Here is a 19,280-nt window from a genome sequence, read left to right on the forward strand (position 1 = left end):
CTGGGTGAAATCTCTCGGCTGCATTATTGCGTTCGGAGAGAAGAGCCGTCTTTTTAATAGACGGACGGGAGGTTTCCGCGTAAGGTTATTATAAAGAGGGAGAGCCCAGCCCCTCCTGGCTTCCAGCCTGTGCCACAAAGTTGCAAAGTAATTAAAGGCTGCTAAGGAATCAGAGAAATTATAATAATTCTACCAACCAAGAGATTGCTCGCTTTCCCCTGTTTTCCCCCTCCTGGTAGAAAACAAGGTGGGTCAGGCAGCCTGCAAACACATCCAAACAAGCCTATTGTGGGAATGGGGAGGGCAGGGGGGGGGGGAGCTCAATGTCACGGGGGCTGCCAGGCCTGTCCTCGGGCTGTTCTGACAATATTCCAACTCGTTTGGGCAAACGAAAGGGCTGCGACAAAATTCCAGAGCCCCCAGAACAAGGAGAAACAGTGGCAGCCTGCTCGCAGTCAGCCAACACACTCAACATGGGCCTCAGTGCCCTACATCAGGCCACTGCCCTGGGGCTCGCGGGGGGCTGTGGGAGCCCAGGAGGCAGCACCCCTCCCCGTGCCTGCTGTGGGCATCAGCCACCCCCCCCCCCCAACCCGGGAAAACAGTGCCGCATCTCCTGCGGAGGAATGGGTTCGGTCTTCTGGGTTCTGGAAACCATGTCCCTGAGAATCTTCCCTGATCGCCTTAGGTCTTCAGTAGTTTGCCACTGACTTCTGGGGGGACCCGGGGAAAATCTTTTCCTCTCTCTGGTTTTGTTGACCTCTACAGAATGTGTGGTTGGATCAAGTCACTTCAGTCCCTCTGGCGCTGGTTCCCAGGAACCCATTTGGAAGGCCTGCTCTCAGGCCATTGTCAGTTATTTTTCAATGACCGTTTCCTTTTTATTCTTTGTCACGTTTTCCTTTCATTTTTTCCACACGCTTCCTGTCTCCCACTGGGCCATAAGCTTCTTGACCACTAACACCCCTAGGTCAAGCAATCAGTCCACAGCAACGGAGCCTCTCTGTCAGGTTCCTTGGACCCCAAGCCGCTTTCCCAACGTTCTCCGAGAATTCTTCATAACGACGGGAATACCAGTCATCTCCCCCCAAAATGCCGTGCTTCATACATGTGCCTTCCCTGAACTTTTCCACAACCCAACGTACCGCCATTTTACAGATAAAGAAACCGAGGCCCTGAGAGACTAAGCATCCTGCTCATGGCCTCCCAGTTTGGAGTCAGAACCTGTGTGTGCGTGGCTGTCTCACAGAGTGTGCCACAGTAGGGACCAGGGTCCCCATGTCACAAAGGGAGTGCAAGTCAGTTGCAATAAGGCAAAACCTGGTCCTTCTTTGACTATCGGTTTCCTTAGCCCGCTGCCCACCCAGGGTCTGAGGATACCCCACTGCCTGGAGGAAAAGGGGTGCAGGCCAGAGACCTGACCCCTCTGGCTATAGGCCCCACCACAGGGGAGAGGAGGCCACGACAGGTGGACTCGGGCCACATGAGGCTGGCAGCCCAATGCTGCTGCAGGAACATCTCCTAGCAGCCGGCTCTCAACTCCTTCCATTTAGAGGGTCTTTATTTAAAGGGTGGAGGGCACAATAAAAGGTGCCCAGCATGTGCCAGAGAATCCCTAATGCACGTGAGCTGGGCTCTGCACATAGGCCCCCGCTTCATATTCACGGCCGAGGGTCCTGCGGCCACCGCGATAGACTTATATGAGCCCCCGAAGACTCCCAGCCAGAATCGGCGAGGAAACCGGTGTGATTAAGAGCATTACTACCGTTCAAACAAAAAATAATTTTAATCACACGTGGGCTCCTTCTGTCTCCTGCTCCCGTGCGTGCTGCCCTCTTTCCTTGTGCAGAGGGTGGTGGAGGGTGCTCCCAGCCCTGGCCGTGCCCCCACGGGCACGGAAGGAGGGGGTGCCGCAGGGGTCGTGGGGGACCCGGGGTCCTTGGCTCCCCTGGGGAGCAGGCTGGTGTTCACCTGTAGGGATGGGGCTTCTGCTTCTCGCGGAACAATGTGGCACGCGCATCGGGGGACTGATATCTTACAGGTGGGGACACACTAACCCTGCAGGTCACCAGGAAGGCGTGTCACTATGACCGTCCTGACCGCCAGAGGTGGTCCTCACTCCGGAGAGTGGGCAGCGGGCGCTGAATGAAGCTTCTCCCCTGAACCACCGCAGCCTGCGTATGTGGCGCGAGGTGACAGTCCCCAGTTCCCTGCCTATCCGCCCCCGTCCCGGTTCCCTCAAGGCCTCTTCTCTGCAACCTCGGGCAAATTACAGGCAGGCCACGGCAAAGCTACAGAAGGACATACGTGAAGACGCCGCGACAGAGAAAGAGCAAGACCGTGGCTCCAGCCGTAAGTATATTTGACTCTGGGGGACTTGGAGAGGCCGGTCCACTTCTCTCGGCCTCAGTTTGTCCCGTCTCTTCAACGGGAAGAACAATTCTCCCCTCACTTACAGAGTCGACAAGAGGACAAACGAAAGATGCTGAAAACACTCGGATATGGAGACGATGATATTACTTAAATAAGCACGCACGCGGCGCTCCAGCTCAAGACGACGTAGAAACACGTGGCCCTGTGGCTTTGCCCACGTGCCTATGTCACTCCAGCCCCACGAGCCCAAAGCTCACTGCCCTGGCCGCCGCAGGCTGTGGCACCTGCCGGCTGCGGGAGGAAGTATGCGTCGCCGTGCTGACGGCGGGGGGCCAGAGGGGGCATGAGCACCTCAGGGTACTCGCCGAGGGACACAGAGACGTGGCACGGCTTGGGGCTGCCGCCTGGCTAGAACAAACCACTCTGGCTCTGGTCAGCAGGATCCAGAGCCCCTGAGATGATTTATTGGTCTCCCTCTCCCAGATCAATAGGTGGGTGGTTATAGATGCAGAGGGGGCTGCTGGGCACCATGGGCCCAAGGTATAAATTAATATGGCCTGTCAAGGGGCTGCGTCTCCTGGCGTGGGAGACGACACTCTCTTGAGCAGAGCTGACATCTCAGGGGGAGCGGCGGGCACAAGCCAGTGGGAGCCCCCCTGACCCCCCACCCCTCGCTGCAAACCGAGGATGCAGTTTATAAATCATTCAGCGTCTGATGGGCACGCCGTGAGGAGGGCAGTGGGGCGGCCGCTGTCGGCCCCAGTGGGTGCTAATAAGTCTGGTCATGCCCACTCCGCGTGCTCGGGACCTCGTCTGGCCACCACTCTGGGGCTCCCTGTGTGCCCACCGCTCAGAGGATGCAGGGCTGAGATTCAGGACCTGGCGGGCAATAGAGGGCACTAGAGAGCTCCAGCAGTGAGGTCTCAGGCGTCCTGTGAGGTGTGGGCACCCTCTCCACCCCAGCGCCGGGCCCGGCTGCTCTCACCGAGCAGTAAGGCACCCCTCGCCTGGGTGAAGAGAGCTGGCGGGGGCAGAGCACTTTGTGTGAATGATCCCGCTGTCCTCCCAAGTGCCCAAGACGTGGAGGGAGCCGCGGGGCTCTGCCCCTTTGTGAAGTTCTCATCCACGGGCCAGGCCCCGGGCTGGGTGCTGAGGGCGCACGGTCCCTGCTCAGGCGGGTTGGGGAGACGAATGTACAGAGGGCTACAGCCACGGCTGTGCGTTGGACACGTATTTATACGGAGCCCTGTGCTAAGTACTTCCCGCCCGCGGTCCCATTTACTTTAATCCTCACAACGATTTTGCAAGGCGGGCGTAATTATTCCCATTTTTCGGGTAGAATGGAAGCAACCTGCCAAAAGTCAAGTACCCGGGCCTGTCTCTCATCATCCTGGCTCCAGCCCTGATGAGCTCTGGGCCAGTCACCAAGTCTCTCTGGTCCCGCGTCCACACCTGCAGAATGGGAATAACACGTGCGTGCGGCTAGCCTGTGAGGTGGGAGAAAGCACTCAGTGAGCTCCCCCACGGAAAGCGTGGCCGTGGGCACATAGGAAACTCTCAACAGTAACCACGGTGTCAACTTACTATTATTATCATAGAAATGAGTTATTTTGTTTCACCGACAAACGGTCCCCAGGAATATCCTTCTCCCTGCTTTCCCGTCTCTAGTAAGGAGCTACAGCGAGGAGTGACTTTCATCTGTCCTTGCTGAATGACATGGAGAGATGATGCGGCTTAGGGGAACCCAGGGCCAGAAGGCTTCGGACCTGGCTTGGACCCTACCCCCAGCCGGTGGCTCAGGCAAGTACTCTCAGTCTCTCGGGCCCCTGTTGTCTCATCTCCGTCCAACCTTCCCTCCTCCAACCTCCTCCACATCTCACAGCTGGTCATCTGAAGCCACGGGTGACAAAGATCTATGCAGGACCTGCCTGTCACAGTGACCCTGGCAGGGACCCAGGGAGCCTACTTCCAGGCCAGCTGCATTTCCATTAGGTAAGACTGGGTACCTGCAAGGGACACACATACCCAAACAGCCACTGTCCCTCCTCAACAGGATCTCTGGTCGGGGGTTAGAGTTCATCTCCCTCTTTTGGAAATTCCAACATACGAAAAGAAGCTAAAGAAAGGTCAGAAGGCATACGATATTCAGCGGCACCATGATCTCCTTCTCAGACTACCAAACTTCTACACATCCTGTGAGGTCCCAAATAAATAGCCCTGCGTATAGACCAGGTCATTCCTTCCTGCTTCCATCCTGCTTTGGCACACCCTAAGCCACCACGGCATTTAGTACATTTATATCTCATTAGACATCCTCTTTTTTTTTTTTTAACGTTTATTTATTATTGAGAGACAGAGAGAGACAGAGCATGAGCGGGGAAGGGGCAGAGAAAGAGAGAAGGAGACACAGAATCCAAAGCGGGCTCCATGCTCCCAGCTGTCGGCACAGAGCCCACTGCGGGGCTCGAACTCACGAACCGCGAGATCATGACCTGAGCCGAAGTCGGATGCCCAACCGACGGAGCCCCCCAGGCACCCCTCATTAGACATCCTCTTACGTGTTTTTGTCTCTGTAAGATTACCTTCTCTAAGGACAAGACCTTGGTCTTAATCACCAGCATTGTACTGAATGTACCACAAACTGGGCTAAGGGCTTTACCCACCTGCATTGTTACACCTCACAATGACCCCACCTGGCCAATATTGTTTCTTGTCTCATAGAGAAGAAAACTGAGGTCCAGAGAGGTTAAGTCACCACCCCAAGCTGCACAGGTGGCCAGCGGCAGAGTCCGTTCGCTCTCCTCTACATGTCCAAGTCAGCTTAGAATCCCTGGGCCTTGCTCCATAGCTTTTCAGCAAATGTTTGCTGTATTCATTTAAAAAAAAAAAAAAGTTGAGGGGCGCCTGGGTGGCTCGGTCGGTTAATCGTCTGGCTTCGGCTCAGGTCGTGATCTCACGGTCCGTGAGTTCGAGCCCCGCGTCGGGCTCTGTGCTGACAGCTCAGAGCCTGGAGCCTGTTTCAGATTCTGTGTCTCCCTCTCTCTCTGCTCCTCCCCTGTTCATGCTCTGTCTCTCTCTGTCTCAAAAATAAATAAACGTTAAAAAAAAAAGAAAAAGAGAAAAAAAAGAATAAAAAAAAAAGTTGAGTAGATCAGGGCTCAGTAGATCAGGGCTCAGGATCAGCTCCGGGCTTCGAAGGACAGGCAGAATTGAGTTAGGCTGAGAGCAGAAAGCAAACACTCCAGATCTAGTTAGAACAGTACAATGTGTGTGCGTTGAAGCGAGAGAAAAGAGAGACACAGACACACGCTCACAGGCACTGAATCGCCCCCTGGGCCGATCCGTGCGGAGGAAGCCAGCAGGTAAGTTGAGAAAGGCAGGTTGAGGCCAGGTGGGTAGCAGCCTTGAATGGCCAGCGGAGGTGGCTGAACTTGTTAGAACTTCAAGGACACAGCCGTCCCTGAGATCTCAGAGGCCCTCCTTGACTCCTGGACCCGAGGAGACACCTGGCAGCATCTGACGTCTAACCTCACACCCATCCTCCAGCCCGAACACCCCGGACCCAGGGGCGCCTCCCCCAGGGCACACCTGGAGGGCTGAGGGGGTGGCCCCAGGAGGACACAGTGGACGGGGGAGGCGCTGAAGGTCAGCGAGGCGGACACACGCCCCTAATGGAGGTAGCGGAGCAGTGCCGCTGGGCACAGACACAGGCAAACACGTTTGAGCAAATTGGAACGCCATAAAAGTCTATTACAGCAAATCAAACAGCAGTCAGCATGACAGCCATTAGCCTGAAATGAATACACGGGGACTTAATGAGGTCTGTCGAGGCTGGCTTGGTGAATTAAGTTGCCAATTCTAGCAGGATTTCCCTTTTCTTTACGGACTTGAAAGCATCCACACTGCCTCGTTAGGGCTTCGACAAGTGAATTGCAGGGCCTTTCACCCTGATAAAATGGATAATTACATGTAGAACAGCTTAGCGAGGGGAGAGGGCTGGGCAGGAGGGGAACCAAGAACAAACAAATCCAAACACACCTGTCTGGCTTCTCCCGAGCAGGGGTGGGGCCAGGGCAGGGGGGGCTTCAGGAGGGATGAGGGGCAGGGCTGGGGGGCCGGGGACAAATGAGCTCCCAGAGAAAGCGGCAGTAACTGGCCTCGATCCGGCCTCCCACCGGCCCCCATTCCAGGCCTGAGGACGTGGGTCCTCGTGGGTCATGCCTCCAGGCAGCTGAGGATGGGCTGCCCTGGCACCTTCCAAGCTCAGGTGGGGAGGGCCACCGATGTCATCCTCCAGCGCTTGCTGTCGCCCGGGGACTTTGTTAAAAATGCAGAGCCTGGGCCCCCTCTTTCCAAACAACACGTTCAGAATTGCAGGGGTGCGGGACTATGCATCCTAACCAGTCCCCCAGGAACTTCTGGCGCAGCATTCCGATTCATCCCTTCTCTAACACTCAGTACTACTGAATGTTCTACTACCACTGAGACAGTTCTCCCGTTTCTGTTTGCATCACTCCAGGGCTGGGGAGCTCAGTACATCTTTGGTAGGGTTGTGTGTGGGGGGGGTGACTGGGCAGTAGGTTTCAATATTAGAAACTTCTTTCTTCTGTAAACTTAGAATTTGCCTCCCTATAACTTGCTCCTGACACCCATCCTTGTGTTCTGGGCACAAGAGACCCCCAAATTATCAGTGCTCCTAGGGGTGGGGACAGCGAACGTTGCGAAGGTGAGGGATGGGGTGCAGGTAGCTGGTGTGACCACAAGAGGAGCTCAGTAGATGGAAATAGCCCCTGGAGCTCGTCTGCCATCCCTTAAGGGATGATGAAGTATGGAAGGAGAAGTAGGAGCTTGTCCCGCTGGGATTCATCCTCAGACCACGGGATATCGGCCCAAGAAGGGATCTGGTCCACCTTCCCAGTTTAACAGCTGTTGGCATCGAAGCCAGCAGGGGCAGCAATAGGCCCAGAGTGTCACCCAGCCGGTCGCTGGCACAGCCAGGACAAAACCCCAGGTGTCTCGACGTCTTCCACGGTACAACACAGGGGCTCCGTGGCTCGCCTTGGCCAAATTCAGCTGGAAACCCACCTCCTCCAGGAAGCCTGCTGAGATTTCTCTGACCACTCTGGCAGCCCCCCACCCAGCACTGACACCTCACGGGGTCTCCAGTGCCCGCCTCTGTCTCCGACTTGCATTTTCATCCCGTTCACATCTGTGGGGCCTCTGCCACATATCACACTTCTCAAGGACAGGGGCCTGAGGTTGCCAGGGTGACCTCAAGACCAGCGGGAGAGCCCCGCTCAATTCTGGGCCGGAAGCCAGCGGGCCCTTTGCTGGTACCCCAGCTGGGGTCTGAATCAGGCAGCTAAGTGCTAGCTCAGGTGACCACACCAGGCCAGGGCTGGTCAGTGCCAAGCCACCTCGGGTCAGGAGTGGCCAGGCCTCCATCCAGCTGACACCACACCCGACCAGCCACACGGAGCAGCCCTAACTAGGGCATCGAGTATCGAGCCAAGCAGGTGACCTGGGGATGTTTACACGTGAGCAAGTAAACCCCACAGGACTTCCTCCAAGAACCGTGTGTCCTTGTAACTGGCCCCTCTCAACCCACCCTCTCTTCATCAGATGGGCATCAGGCAGGCCACTTTATCCTGTCTGTCCTCTGTTTTTATTAGATAAGGAGGACTACGGCCCAGCGAGTTTAAGTGACATGCCCAGAGAGGTTAAGTGACGTGCCCGCAGAGACTCAGCAATCTGGAAGCAGAGCGGGGGGCTGGGCCTGGGGTCCCTTGCCTCCAGTTCCGGCTTCTGTCATTGCACATTCTTCTGGCCTCCCAGGTCTCTGTGCAGTGAGAGTCTGGCACAGCACCAAGCCCACGGCAGACACTCAATAAATATTTGTTAAATAGATGAATGACTGAAGAGGCTCTCTCCTTGGAGGCAGAGGCCTTTGGAGAATCCCAGGGGATTCCAGCAGGGCAGCGTTGGAGGTCACATCTCTCCTGGCAAGTGAGGGAAAGGCTGGCCTCAGCCCAAAGGCTGGGGAGGAGGGATGTGACCTGTCGTCCCCTTGCCATTGCTGCTGCCCGCTGCCCCCTGTGAGGGAAGGCAGAGGGCAGCCATGCCTGCCAGGATGGCAGCTGAGCAATGGGTCCAAGGCTCATTAACTCCGAGCCGTGCCCTTGGTTTCTGAGCCTGGGCCCAGAGTGCAGGCTGGCACGTAGAGCCCCTTAATTAAATTAGGGAGACTTCCAAATGAGAGGGGGCCCGGAGCCAAGCTGCAGTCCCGGACACGTTGGCCACAGCTCAGGGCTCTGTGTCCCCACGCTTGGGACCGCGGGCTCGCCTCCTCCTGTCCTGCCCCATCAGGGGAAGGGCGTGGGAGCCTCTGCTGTGTTCTCACCCACACATTTGTCCTCACTTCCCGCCATCTGGCACAAGCATAGGACAACTGGCTCACAGCTGAGCAAGGAGGGCCAGGAACAGGAACGTGGGGGGCACGAGACGAGGTCTCTTCATCTCTAAGGGTATCTGAGGCTGCCCTCAGAGAATCAGGAGGCTCAAAGTCAAAGCTGTGTGACCTTGGGTAAGTCACTGATCCACCATGAGCCTCAGTTTTCTCATCCACACACTGAACAGATACTTTCTAAAGACGCTTCTAGGTTCCTGATCCCGTGACATAGAATACAAAGGGGCTGGAACTCTAATGCCGTGGTGCCGACCTGCCTGTCTCCAGTGGATTCCATCTCTCAACGTTCCCATGCCAACCCTTTACTGCTGCCGCCCCACCCAGAGCCCCGAGGGCAGGCCTGAGGGACAGCCGGTAGAAGCTCTTTACCCCACCACCTTCAAGGTCTTTGAATTGCTAACTGCCAGCCCAGAAGCCTGCCATCAGTCACGGGGAGAGGGACAGTAAGCAACGAGAACCCGAGTACCATCGGGAGCCAGCAGCCAGCTCATTAATGAACCGTTTGTAATGCAATAATTTGTACTTCTCAATTACCAGCAATGGCTTGGTTTTACATGTATGCGCTCATGCAAACACAGAGTACACAGACGACCCAAAGGAGCAGAGGCCCAGGGAGACAATGGGGCTCAAGCATGAGGCTAGGGAAAGAGAGTCCCTTCCTGGAGCCACCTGCTTCCTGTGTCCTGGGGGTGGGGGGACCCGTTCTGGCCACAGCAAGAAAGCCTGGGGTCAGGCCTGCCAACCCAAGTGCCCAAGGCCCGCACTGGCTATGAATGGAAGGAAAGAGGTCACACTGCCCCTCCCATCTCTTGTCCTGTCCCGCGTCCAGCTGGAGTGGTGGGTCTCGTCCAAGGCAGGCCTTCCATCAGACCTAAGGCTACCATCACCCCTTCTCCTTGACCAGAAGGTGGGTCCCTACCCTCAGAGGTGCTGGCATAGTCAGCAACCTGCCCAGAGCTGGTGCCCCAGCTGAGGCGCGGTCAGGAGAAGTGGAGCGCAAGCTGTCCTTTCCCCAGCTCCAGCCTATTCCCAGGTGGCCCTGGACCGACCGCGTGCACCCCACCCCGTGTCCCTCAGGCGTGACGCTGGGGGCTCCTACCTCGGGGATGCGGACGCTGTAGGGCTGATTGTGAAACGTGGGCGCGTTGTCATTCACGTCCCCGACCTGGATGTTCACCTTTCGCGTGATCACCTGGCAAGAGAAGGGTGGGGATTTACTGTCTATCTGCATAGGCCTCAGCCTCTTTCCACCCAACAGCCGGGGACCCTGCCTCCCAGGGCAGCAGGGGCTGCAGGAGACACTCACCCCCTGGTGGTCGCTGACAGAGAACTCCACTGTGAACTCAGACTTGGTCTGAAAGAGAAGACAGGGAGGGGGAAAAGGCAGAGTTAGAAGCGCGCTGAGCTCCCGAGTCCTGGGCCCTGGGCTCTAACCCAGGCTACGCTTCTAAATCGCCGTGTGCTCTTGAGCAAGTCACTAGACATCTCTGTGGCCACTTCATCAAATGTAAGGAGAAAACAAGGGTTCGGGTTTTCAAACTCATACCTTAATTTGCTAAGGGCTGCTTGTCACCCGTTCCCGCATCTCTGGAAAACGTCCTTTAGGGGAACATTTGCTCGTGGGGGTAGACTTGCGCATACTATGAAGCGACCGGTCTATGGCTCATTGTCCTTCCTACCCATCCAGTGTTGCCCCTTGTTTGGGGACACCCCCAACTAACCCCATTCCCTGGCCCTGGAAGAAGGACACCATTTAGGCAGGAAAATGCTACCTGAAGGTGAGAATGGGGCCTCAGAGAAAAGCCCCTTAAAGATGAGGAGCCACTCTCCCTCAGTGTCTGCCTCCGCCCCCAGGAAAGGACTAGGGTAGGCTTATGGCCAGGTCATACCTCTCTGTCCAGCGGCTGCCGCAGCCACACCACACCTGTGTCAGGCTCCACGGCAAAGAAGCGAGAGGCCTCCTCCCCAGACACGCCAAACACCAGGGGGTCGTTGTCCATGTCTCGGGCCAGCAACTGGGTCACAGAGGAACCTGGAAGAGCCATGGGAGAGATCAGAGGGCAAAAATGGGAGGTTGGTCCATTGCTCAGGACCTCGCTCAGGTGGCTGAATCCCAGCGGGAGAAGCCACCCAGAAGACCGCCAGCAGGTGATTACTGTAAGAGCCCGGTGCATCTCTGGGCTCTGACTCAGGCTGCCTGCCTCCATCGTGGCCACTCAACATTGTGTATGTGTTTGTAACCGGGAAGTGTCATTCACCACGTTTTAGGTGTGTAATGGACAACTGTGACCTGTGCCTGTCCCCCCTTTTCTGATTTTAATTTGGAGACCCCCTTCTCTGACTGGCTCAGATGGGGGGCCAGCCCTTCAATTCTTTTGTTCCAGGATGGGCACATATCTCAGCCTTAGCCAATCAAAGCATTCCATCTCCCTAGTCACACTGATTGGTTCAGGGAGGAGCATGTGACCCCAGCTAGCCAATCAAAGCCAGCCCTGGAATTTGTGCTGGAACCACTGGGAAGGAGGAGCCTTCCTTCCGCTGGGGTTGCTAAATTGGCCCCGCTGGCAGCCATCTTTGGCTTGCCCAGGAAGAGACTATCTGAGAATGAGGCCAACAAGGAGAAAAACAGCCAAATGCTGCACAGAAAAATGGCTTCTGAAAGTTTGAGGGTGTGCAGACAACTGTGCCTGATATAAGCTGTAACCTCTGGACTTCTCGGCTATATACGCTAATAAATCTGCCTCCCCCTCTTCTTTTTTGTTTTTTTGTTTGAGTCAGATGAGCTGGATTTCTGCCTTTTGCAAATGGAAGCACCCTTTCTAATTCAGAATATATTACAAAACTTGGCATTCACCCAACAGTGACCAGGTGCTGGCCTTGTGCTAAGTGCTGGAGTACACAAAGGTTAGGAAGATGTGACCCAGCCTCGAAGAACTCCAGGCTAGGACTGGCTTTAGGTGAGGTTTCTGTTCCCAGGAAGAGGACTGAGGCTGTCCATCTTCCCCAGGAAACAGAGCCCTGGCCAGAAGCCCCCAGGATGCCTGGCCTACAGCGATAGCGTAGGGCATCTTCTCCCGGCAATCACAGCCCTCTCTAGGTAGCCTTCAGTCAGCGTGCGCAGCCCCCCTGGTTTGTCTGGGATGGAGGTGGAACACATACTAAAACCGGGAGGTCCCAGACAACTGGACTGGCTGGCCACCTTAGTTTCAGGTGGTCCTCAAGCCTCCAGGAACTGTGCAAAATGTTGAGAATACAGTATTGCTTTCTGCAGAGAGGATCTATAGCCTGATTCTCAAAGGGGTGGCTAGATTAGAATCATGGCCTTGGGCCAATCACTGCTTTTAAAGCCTCAGTTTCCCCTATAAGATGGAACAGATCTGCTTTCTTCCCCAAATACAGATTCTTATGTTTACTGAATAGCTCTGATCATCAAGCTAAGCAAGAAAGGATTGCAAATTCTGGGACTGCCATCTAGAAAAGAACGCTAATGAGCTTTTCTAAAGGACAGTTCTAACATGACAATGACAACTAAGGTTTCTGTGCGCTAACCACATTCTAGACAGTGGGCTAACGGGTTTCCGTGGACTTTTTGATTCGATCCTTACTGCTATTCTCCCCATTTAACACATAAGGTAACAAAGAGTGTTTAAGTAATCAACCATGGCACACAGTAAATGGCAGAGCTGGAATTCAGATCCTAGGCATTCTGGGTCCAGAGCCCATGTTTCTTCCCACGACCCTACACATCTCAACACTTGATATGTGAACTCCAGATGCAGGATTTCTATGAACATGACCCTATCAGACCCTAACCAGAAGCCAAATGCTTGGAAAAGGAAGACACTGGGCAATCACTGGGCTCTTAGGATATACCAGACACAGTGCTAGGCTCATCCACGTGGGTTCTCTCATGAAATCCACCACCACCACCCCCAGCAACTCTGTTTAGTAGCCATTATTCTACCCATTTTACAGACTAGGAAGTTGAGGATCAGTGAGGCAAAGTGTCCTCTCCAAGGTCACACAACACAGCAGGATATGGCAGCATCCAAGATAATGGGAGAAGGTGAGAGGTAGGAGGAGGAGGAGGAAGAGGAGGAAAATCATAGAACAGAGTTGGAATGACCTCAGAGACATTTTGGAGAGTCCAGGTCCAACCTTCCCATTTTAAAGATGGAGAAGCTGAAGGCATTTAGCTAGTTGCTCAAAGTACAATGGTGGGAAAAAGAGTCAGTCAACTAGAACCCAAGTTTCCAGACTCCCAGTACAGTGCTCTTTCTGGATGAGGAAGGAGGAAGAAGTCATAGATAGACCAAACACCTCACAAGGCATCTATATTGTTCAATGGCAAGCAATTGTTTTATTTTTTTTAATTTTTTTTTTGCATTTATTTATTTTTGAGAGACAGAGAAAGAGCACAAGTGGGGGAGAGGCAGAGAAAGAAGGAGACACAGAATCCGAAGCACGTTCCAGGCTCCGAGCTGTCAGCACAGAGCCCGACGCTGGTTTTGAACTCACACACCGTGAGATCATGACCTGAGCCGAAGTCGGATGATCAACCAACTGAGCCACCCAGGCGCCCCGCGATTGTTTCATACTAGAATAAATGGGAACGTTTTGGAACACAATCTAACAATTTATTTTTTTTTTAAGAGAATTTTTTTAATGTTTATTTATTTTTGAGAGAGAGAGCATGAGAAGGAGAGAAGCAGAGAGAGGGGGGACAGAGGATCTGAAGCGGGCGCCGTGCTGACAGCAGAGAGCCCAATGTGGGGCTCGAACTCACAAACCGTGAGATTAAGACCGGAGCCGAAGTTGTATGCTCAAACCAACTGAGCCATCCAGGATCCCCCGTCTAACAATTTATTTTTAAAGACATAACCTAAAGCAATAAAAGAATTTCCAGCCTCCCCCTGACTTCCAGGCATACCCATATCCTTTCCATTACCCTCAAGTGTCCTTTAATGGCAAAGTTTGAGGAACACTGACCTACTTCCCAATTTCTTGGGGAGATTCCCTATGAGGACAGGTCCTGTCTGTCCACTACGAGTCCATGGCAGCCCCCTGGAGTGAACACTTCGCTTGCCAACCACCTTCAGGGGCCAGCCCAGGTAGGGAATATGGGACCGAGCTCTCTGGTAGCCGATGGGATTCTGGAAAAGACCACACTGGCCCTCTAGCCAAGGTCAGATGACTCGGTCTGATATCCCAAATGGCTCTCTCGGGCCTGGTGCTCAGGCCCTTCCAAGAAGGGGGGCACTGGGCAGGACATGGATGGGGCCATCAACTGCTGTCACCCACCCTATAATTTCCCGGACTTTTATCCATTTTCCCCTCAATTATGTGCTGCTCAAAATGGTCCTTTTCGGCTTCCTCGCAGGCTCTTGCCTGCTTACGCCTTCTTTGTGTCCCAGGTAATTGCTAGTGACCTTTTCTAAGTGTACTAATTAAAGGTGCCGATTTAATATTATATTTAAGACAAGACGCCCCGCAATTTTCCAGCTGGGCACATGCTCCCCCGCCCGGGGCTGTTCTGCTACTCTGTAGAAGCTGGGCCTCGCTTTGGCTTCTCCTGGGCACGGGGTTCATTTCTCCAACAGGGAGGCTTCTAGCAACCTCTGCACCATTCACCCGGGAAAGAGGCCAATCTATGGGGCCCAGCCCCAGCCCAATGGCCCTAGAAGCGGCCACTCAGGAGAACCATCCCAGCTATGGGACCATGGGGTCCACATCCCACATTCTAAGTGTGTTTCCTGGCAATACACCCTGCGACTCAGGCTTTGGAATACCTGGAGTTTGGCTTTGTTTTGTTGTACAACTGGGATAAAATACATCGTTAACCATTTTAACGCATACCATTCAGTGATATCGGTATATTCACGGTGTGGCCCAACCACCACCACCATCTGCTTCTAGAATATTTTCCTCATCCCCAAGGAAACCCAAACCCACGAAGCAGTCACTCCCCATTTCCTCCCTCCCCCTGCCCTGGCAACCACTAACCCACCGTCTGTCCCTCTGAATTTGCCTGTTCTGGATAGTTCATATACATGGAATTATTTGAGATGTAGTCTTTGGGTCTAGCTTCTTTCACTCAGAATAAAGTTTTCAAGGTTCACCCTGTTGTGGCACATATGAGTACATTAATCCCTTTCCATGGCTGAGTAACGTTCCATCGTATGGAGATACCACATTTTGCCTATCCGTTCATCCGCGGACGGATGTTTGGGTTGTTTCCACCTTTTGGCTATTGTGAATGGCGCTGGAATGAGTTTTCGTTGGAACACTTGTTCTCAGCGCTTTTTGAATACGTACCTAGGAGTAGAATTGCTGGGTCCTGTGGTAATTCTACATTTAACTTATTAAGGACCCACCAATTACCTTCCACAGCAACTGCACCAATGATATGGTGCATCCCACCAGCAAGGGATGAGGCCTGGAGCTCCTTCCAGTGGGAGGAAGGACACTCGCTGATTCACCGGGGCTGGGCGCCTCCTGTACGGTGGAGAGATGGGAACCGGGCAGCGCTCCCTACCCGATGGTACCGGTACCCTGCCCGCTGGGCCTCAGCACATCCCAATGTCACACACGCCAGCCCGACCTCCAAATGCCAGCCTGGGGACCCTGTGCCTGAGGGTTCTGGCCTTCTGGCTGCAGTGCTCAAAGAATGACTGAGGCAAAGCGTCGGATGAAGAGTTGGCAGATAATTGTTCTAGCTCCCTCACCCCTCGGGGGCTGGTGCAGAGGCCGCATTATACACTGGCTCTCTGAGTTCCCCATCGGGACTCAAGCTCCAGTGGCCCTCAGAGCGGGGGGCGGGGGGCAGGGTGTCTAGCTGGTCAAGCTTCTTCTCCCTGTCTCACCTCCTCGCTCCCCACCTACGCTTTCCAGAATCCCTTCCCAACAAATGGTTTGCACTTCAACCCTCATCACAAGGCTTTGGGGGGAACCCACATAAGATACCCCCTAAAATTGCGGCAACAGCATCATCCAGAAGCCTGTAACAAGACAGATGCCCAGGCCCCGCTCACTCCGCTGGCCCGAGGAGAGCCCAGAGTGTGAACGTTTAAATAGCAGTCCCGCTCTCCCTACAAGAGACCCCGCCGCACAGCCAGGTTAGGAAGTCAGGGGACTGGTTTATAGCAGGGTGATATTCAAATATTTAACAATGGGCACAGTATAGGCATCAACCGATCAGAAAGGATGCCGGCCATAAACAAGCAGACCGGCGAGTACTGCCTGTAAGTCAGCCTGGTTTATGGCTCACATTTTAGATGCAGAGAAAAGCTTCTCAGGCCCCAGGATGATTTAAAGGCTCAGTCTTCGGGCTCTTGGCTCAATCAGTGCTGCGGGAGGACTCTCTGTTCTTGGCACCCGCCCCCACCCCCCGCCCCGGCCCCACGGGGAAAGGTAGCTCAGCAAGGCTAGCCCCTCTCCTCTCTGTGCCAGCCCAACCCAGAGTCGGGGGCAAGCTTAACCTCATGGGTAGAAAGCAGGACTTTGAAGACCTGAGATTCCTGGACACCCATGCTTACAGCAGCATCATTCACAGCAGCCAAAAGGTGGAAGCAGCCAAGTGTCCATCGATGGAAGGATGGATAAAGAAAATGTGGTGCATACATGTAACGGAACGTTATTCAGCCTTAAAAAGGAAGGGACGCTGTGCTCAGTGAAGTAAACCAGCCACACAAAAGACAAACACTGGATGGTTCCACTTACATGAGGGACCGAGTGTAGTCAAATTCACAGACTCTGAAAGTAGAAGGTTGGCTGCCAGCGGCTGGGGGGGAGGGAGGAATGGGGGGTTGTTGTTCACCGGGTGCAAAGTTTCAGTTTTGCAAGATGGAAAGAGTTCTGGAGACTTGTTCCATAACCACGCGAATGCACTGAACGCTACTGAACTGTACGTTCAAAGATGGCTGGGGCGCCTGGGTGGCGCAGTCGGTTAAGCGTCCGACTTCAGCCAGGTCACGATCTCGCGGTCCGGGAGTTCGAGCCCCGCATCGGGCTCTGGGCTGATGGCTCAGAGCCTGGAGCCTGTTTCCAATTCTGTGTCTCCCTCTCTCTCTGCCCCTCCCCCGTTCATGCTCTGTCTCTCTCTGTCCCAAAAATAAATAAACGTTGAAAAAAAAAAATTAAAAAAAAAAAAAGATGGCTAAGATGGCAAATTTTCTGTTACGTGGATTTTACCACCATTAAAGAATTTAAAACCAAAACTTAAATCGGATTATGTGCAAGGCCCTAGCGATCTGGCCTGAGACACCTCCCACCGCATCACACACAGGCCCCTGGACTTGCCCCTCCCTGGCCCTTCCTTCTGTTCCTGAACAGTTTGTGGCTGCCCCAGGGCCTTTGCCCCGGTTGTGCCTTCGGCTGGGAGTGTCCCTACCCTGGCAGCTTCCTCACTATACACCTCTCAGTCCAAGGGCTACCTTCTCAGAGAGGCCTTCTCCAATACTCGATCATACAGAGAGAGTCTATCTAAAGAGAGGCCCCGTCGCTCTGTGTCCCTGCACCCCGTGTCACGGTCTTCACGGCTCTCCCTGCTCGGAGCTGATTTTGTTTGCTCACCTGACCTGTAGACTGCGTGCCCCAGCCCCCTGCCTGCCACACAAGCCTACCTATGTTGGCTCCATGGGGTGCGGCCTGGCCTGTCACGTTCCCTGTTGTACCTCCAGGGGCTGGCATCTTAGGGGCGCTCAATCAAGAGCCGCTGGGTGAACAAACGAGACCTGCCAACTGCCGGAGGTCCTATGCAACAAGAGTCCCCAAAGTTGTGTAGATCTGTGAGCCACAAGGAAGGGAGAGAGTATAGCCAGCTAATTCCTAATTACGTATACTAATGGATAGGAAAACGCATGGCTAATCAAAACCTAACAATGCCCAAACCAGTAGTGCTTGGGCGCAGGCAGAATCATAGTGGGACACTGGCTGGGGGCCCAGTGTCTCAGGAAGTAGATCTGTACCCGATCCTTTATGGCAGTGTACCCCAATCTGGGGCCATGTACTCTATCCTGTGACGCTGTACCCCATCCAGAGGTAATGTACCCTATCTTGGGACCATCCTCCCCATCCTGGGCCATGGACCCTATCCTGGGGGCTGTGTACCGCATCCTTGAGGCCAGGGACCCCATCCAGGGGCCCTGGCTGGGGTGGCGATCCACTCAGTAGGCTACAAATGCGCCTGGGAGGCACAGGCTGGCGACACATCCCCACAGTGGCCTCAGCCCCTCAGCAGGAGGCCACGTCCGTCTTCCTGGCAAGGGCTGGACAATCACAGCTCTCCCTGCAGCCGTGCTGGGCCCACGCCGCTCGCCGAGATGACTGCTATTACTATTATTGTTATTTGCGCCGAGGGGCACAGGCTGGGGGTGGCGTGTCAGGCACTCCCGGAGAGCTGTGAGTTTCGCCTGCCAGATGAGGGGCAGGCCAGAAACTTAGGCAGGGCCGCGGTAGCAGCAAGGCTTGGTGCTTATTCTGGACGGGGGAAGGTGACAGCTGTCGGCTCTCCGAACACGGACAGGGTGCCACAGGATGGATGGAGGGCAGAGAACACTGCACTCCTCCCGGCGGCAGCCTCCTCCGGCAACAAACCCCCGCCTATGCCGCCCCCCGCTCTGAGCCCTCCCGTGGCGCCTGCAGAATTCAACGCACTCCTTCCCGAGGCGGCCGACGCCCTCCCAACCTGTGCTCAGCCTCCTGGCCAGTCACATTCCCGCTGCGTCCCTGGGGCTCGGCCCGCCAGGCAGCTGCCCTCCCTCAGGTACGCTGTGGTCTCCACGCTCCTATGCTGTGCAGCTGTTCCTTCAGCCTGGAAGGCCGCTCCTCCTTGCCACTGCCCCGCAGTCCCAGTCATCTGTAGATGTGTGCCTCAAATGCCACTCCGGTCACACGGTTCTCTCCCCTCGGCGCTCCCTGGGCCGCTGTTTGTACCTCCATCGCCATCGCCCCTTGAAGACGGAGGCTGATGTCCTGGGACGTGTTTGGCAAACCTCCCCACCCCTCCAGGATTAACTGTGGTTCCTCTTCCGAGGCCAAGGAGCTAGCCAGTTCCTTCCCTTGCCCAAGCAGACGCTGCTCATCGATCGTGGCTCCCTTTTCTGTTGCCATAGTCAACTCCAGAACCCCTTGCGACACTTGGTCGTATGCAGCCACTGCTGGCCAATCTGCAAAGGCGTGTGAAAGCAAACCTAAAAGGACTTCTCATCAGCCCTGACCTACTGGCCCTTCCCATCCAGGGGCCACAGACCTTGTAGTCGGCTCCTACCAGGCTCAGGGCAGTGAGAAGGGACAGAATCAGACGTGGAGCCTTCGGACGAGCTCAGAAACCAGGGCTGGTCACGGCCGAAGTGAGAACCAAAAAGACAAAGCCCCCCATTGTGCAGCGGGAGAAGCAGGGGTCCTGGCAGGGACAGGGCTGTGCCCTGGCGAGTGGCTGAGT

The 19,280-nt window shown here is 54.8% G+C and overlaps 1 protein-coding gene across 1 annotated transcript in view; it reads right to left on the minus strand.

Moving 5' to 3' along the window:
* Positions 1-19,280, minus strand: part of LOC116738373 (cadherin-23-like) — a 186,758-nt gene that overhangs the window by 123,244 nt on the left and 44,234 nt on the right. Inside the window, exons 6-8 of the mRNA XM_032595163.1 lie at positions 10,729-10,871; positions 10,146-10,193; positions 9,939-10,031 (exon numbers count right to left, since the gene is read on the minus strand). Of these exons, the coding sequence (XP_032451054.1) occupies positions 9,939-10,031; positions 10,146-10,193; positions 10,729-10,871 (284 nt within the window). The remainder of the gene's footprint in view (positions 1-9,938; positions 10,032-10,145; positions 10,194-10,728; positions 10,872-19,280) is intronic.

The sequence above is a fragment of the Lynx canadensis genome, chromosome D2 (assembly GCF_007474595.2).
Source record: "Lynx canadensis isolate LIC74 chromosome D2, mLynCan4.pri.v2, whole genome shotgun sequence".
Taxonomy (NCBI): domain Eukaryota; kingdom Metazoa; phylum Chordata; class Mammalia; order Carnivora; family Felidae; genus Lynx; species Lynx canadensis.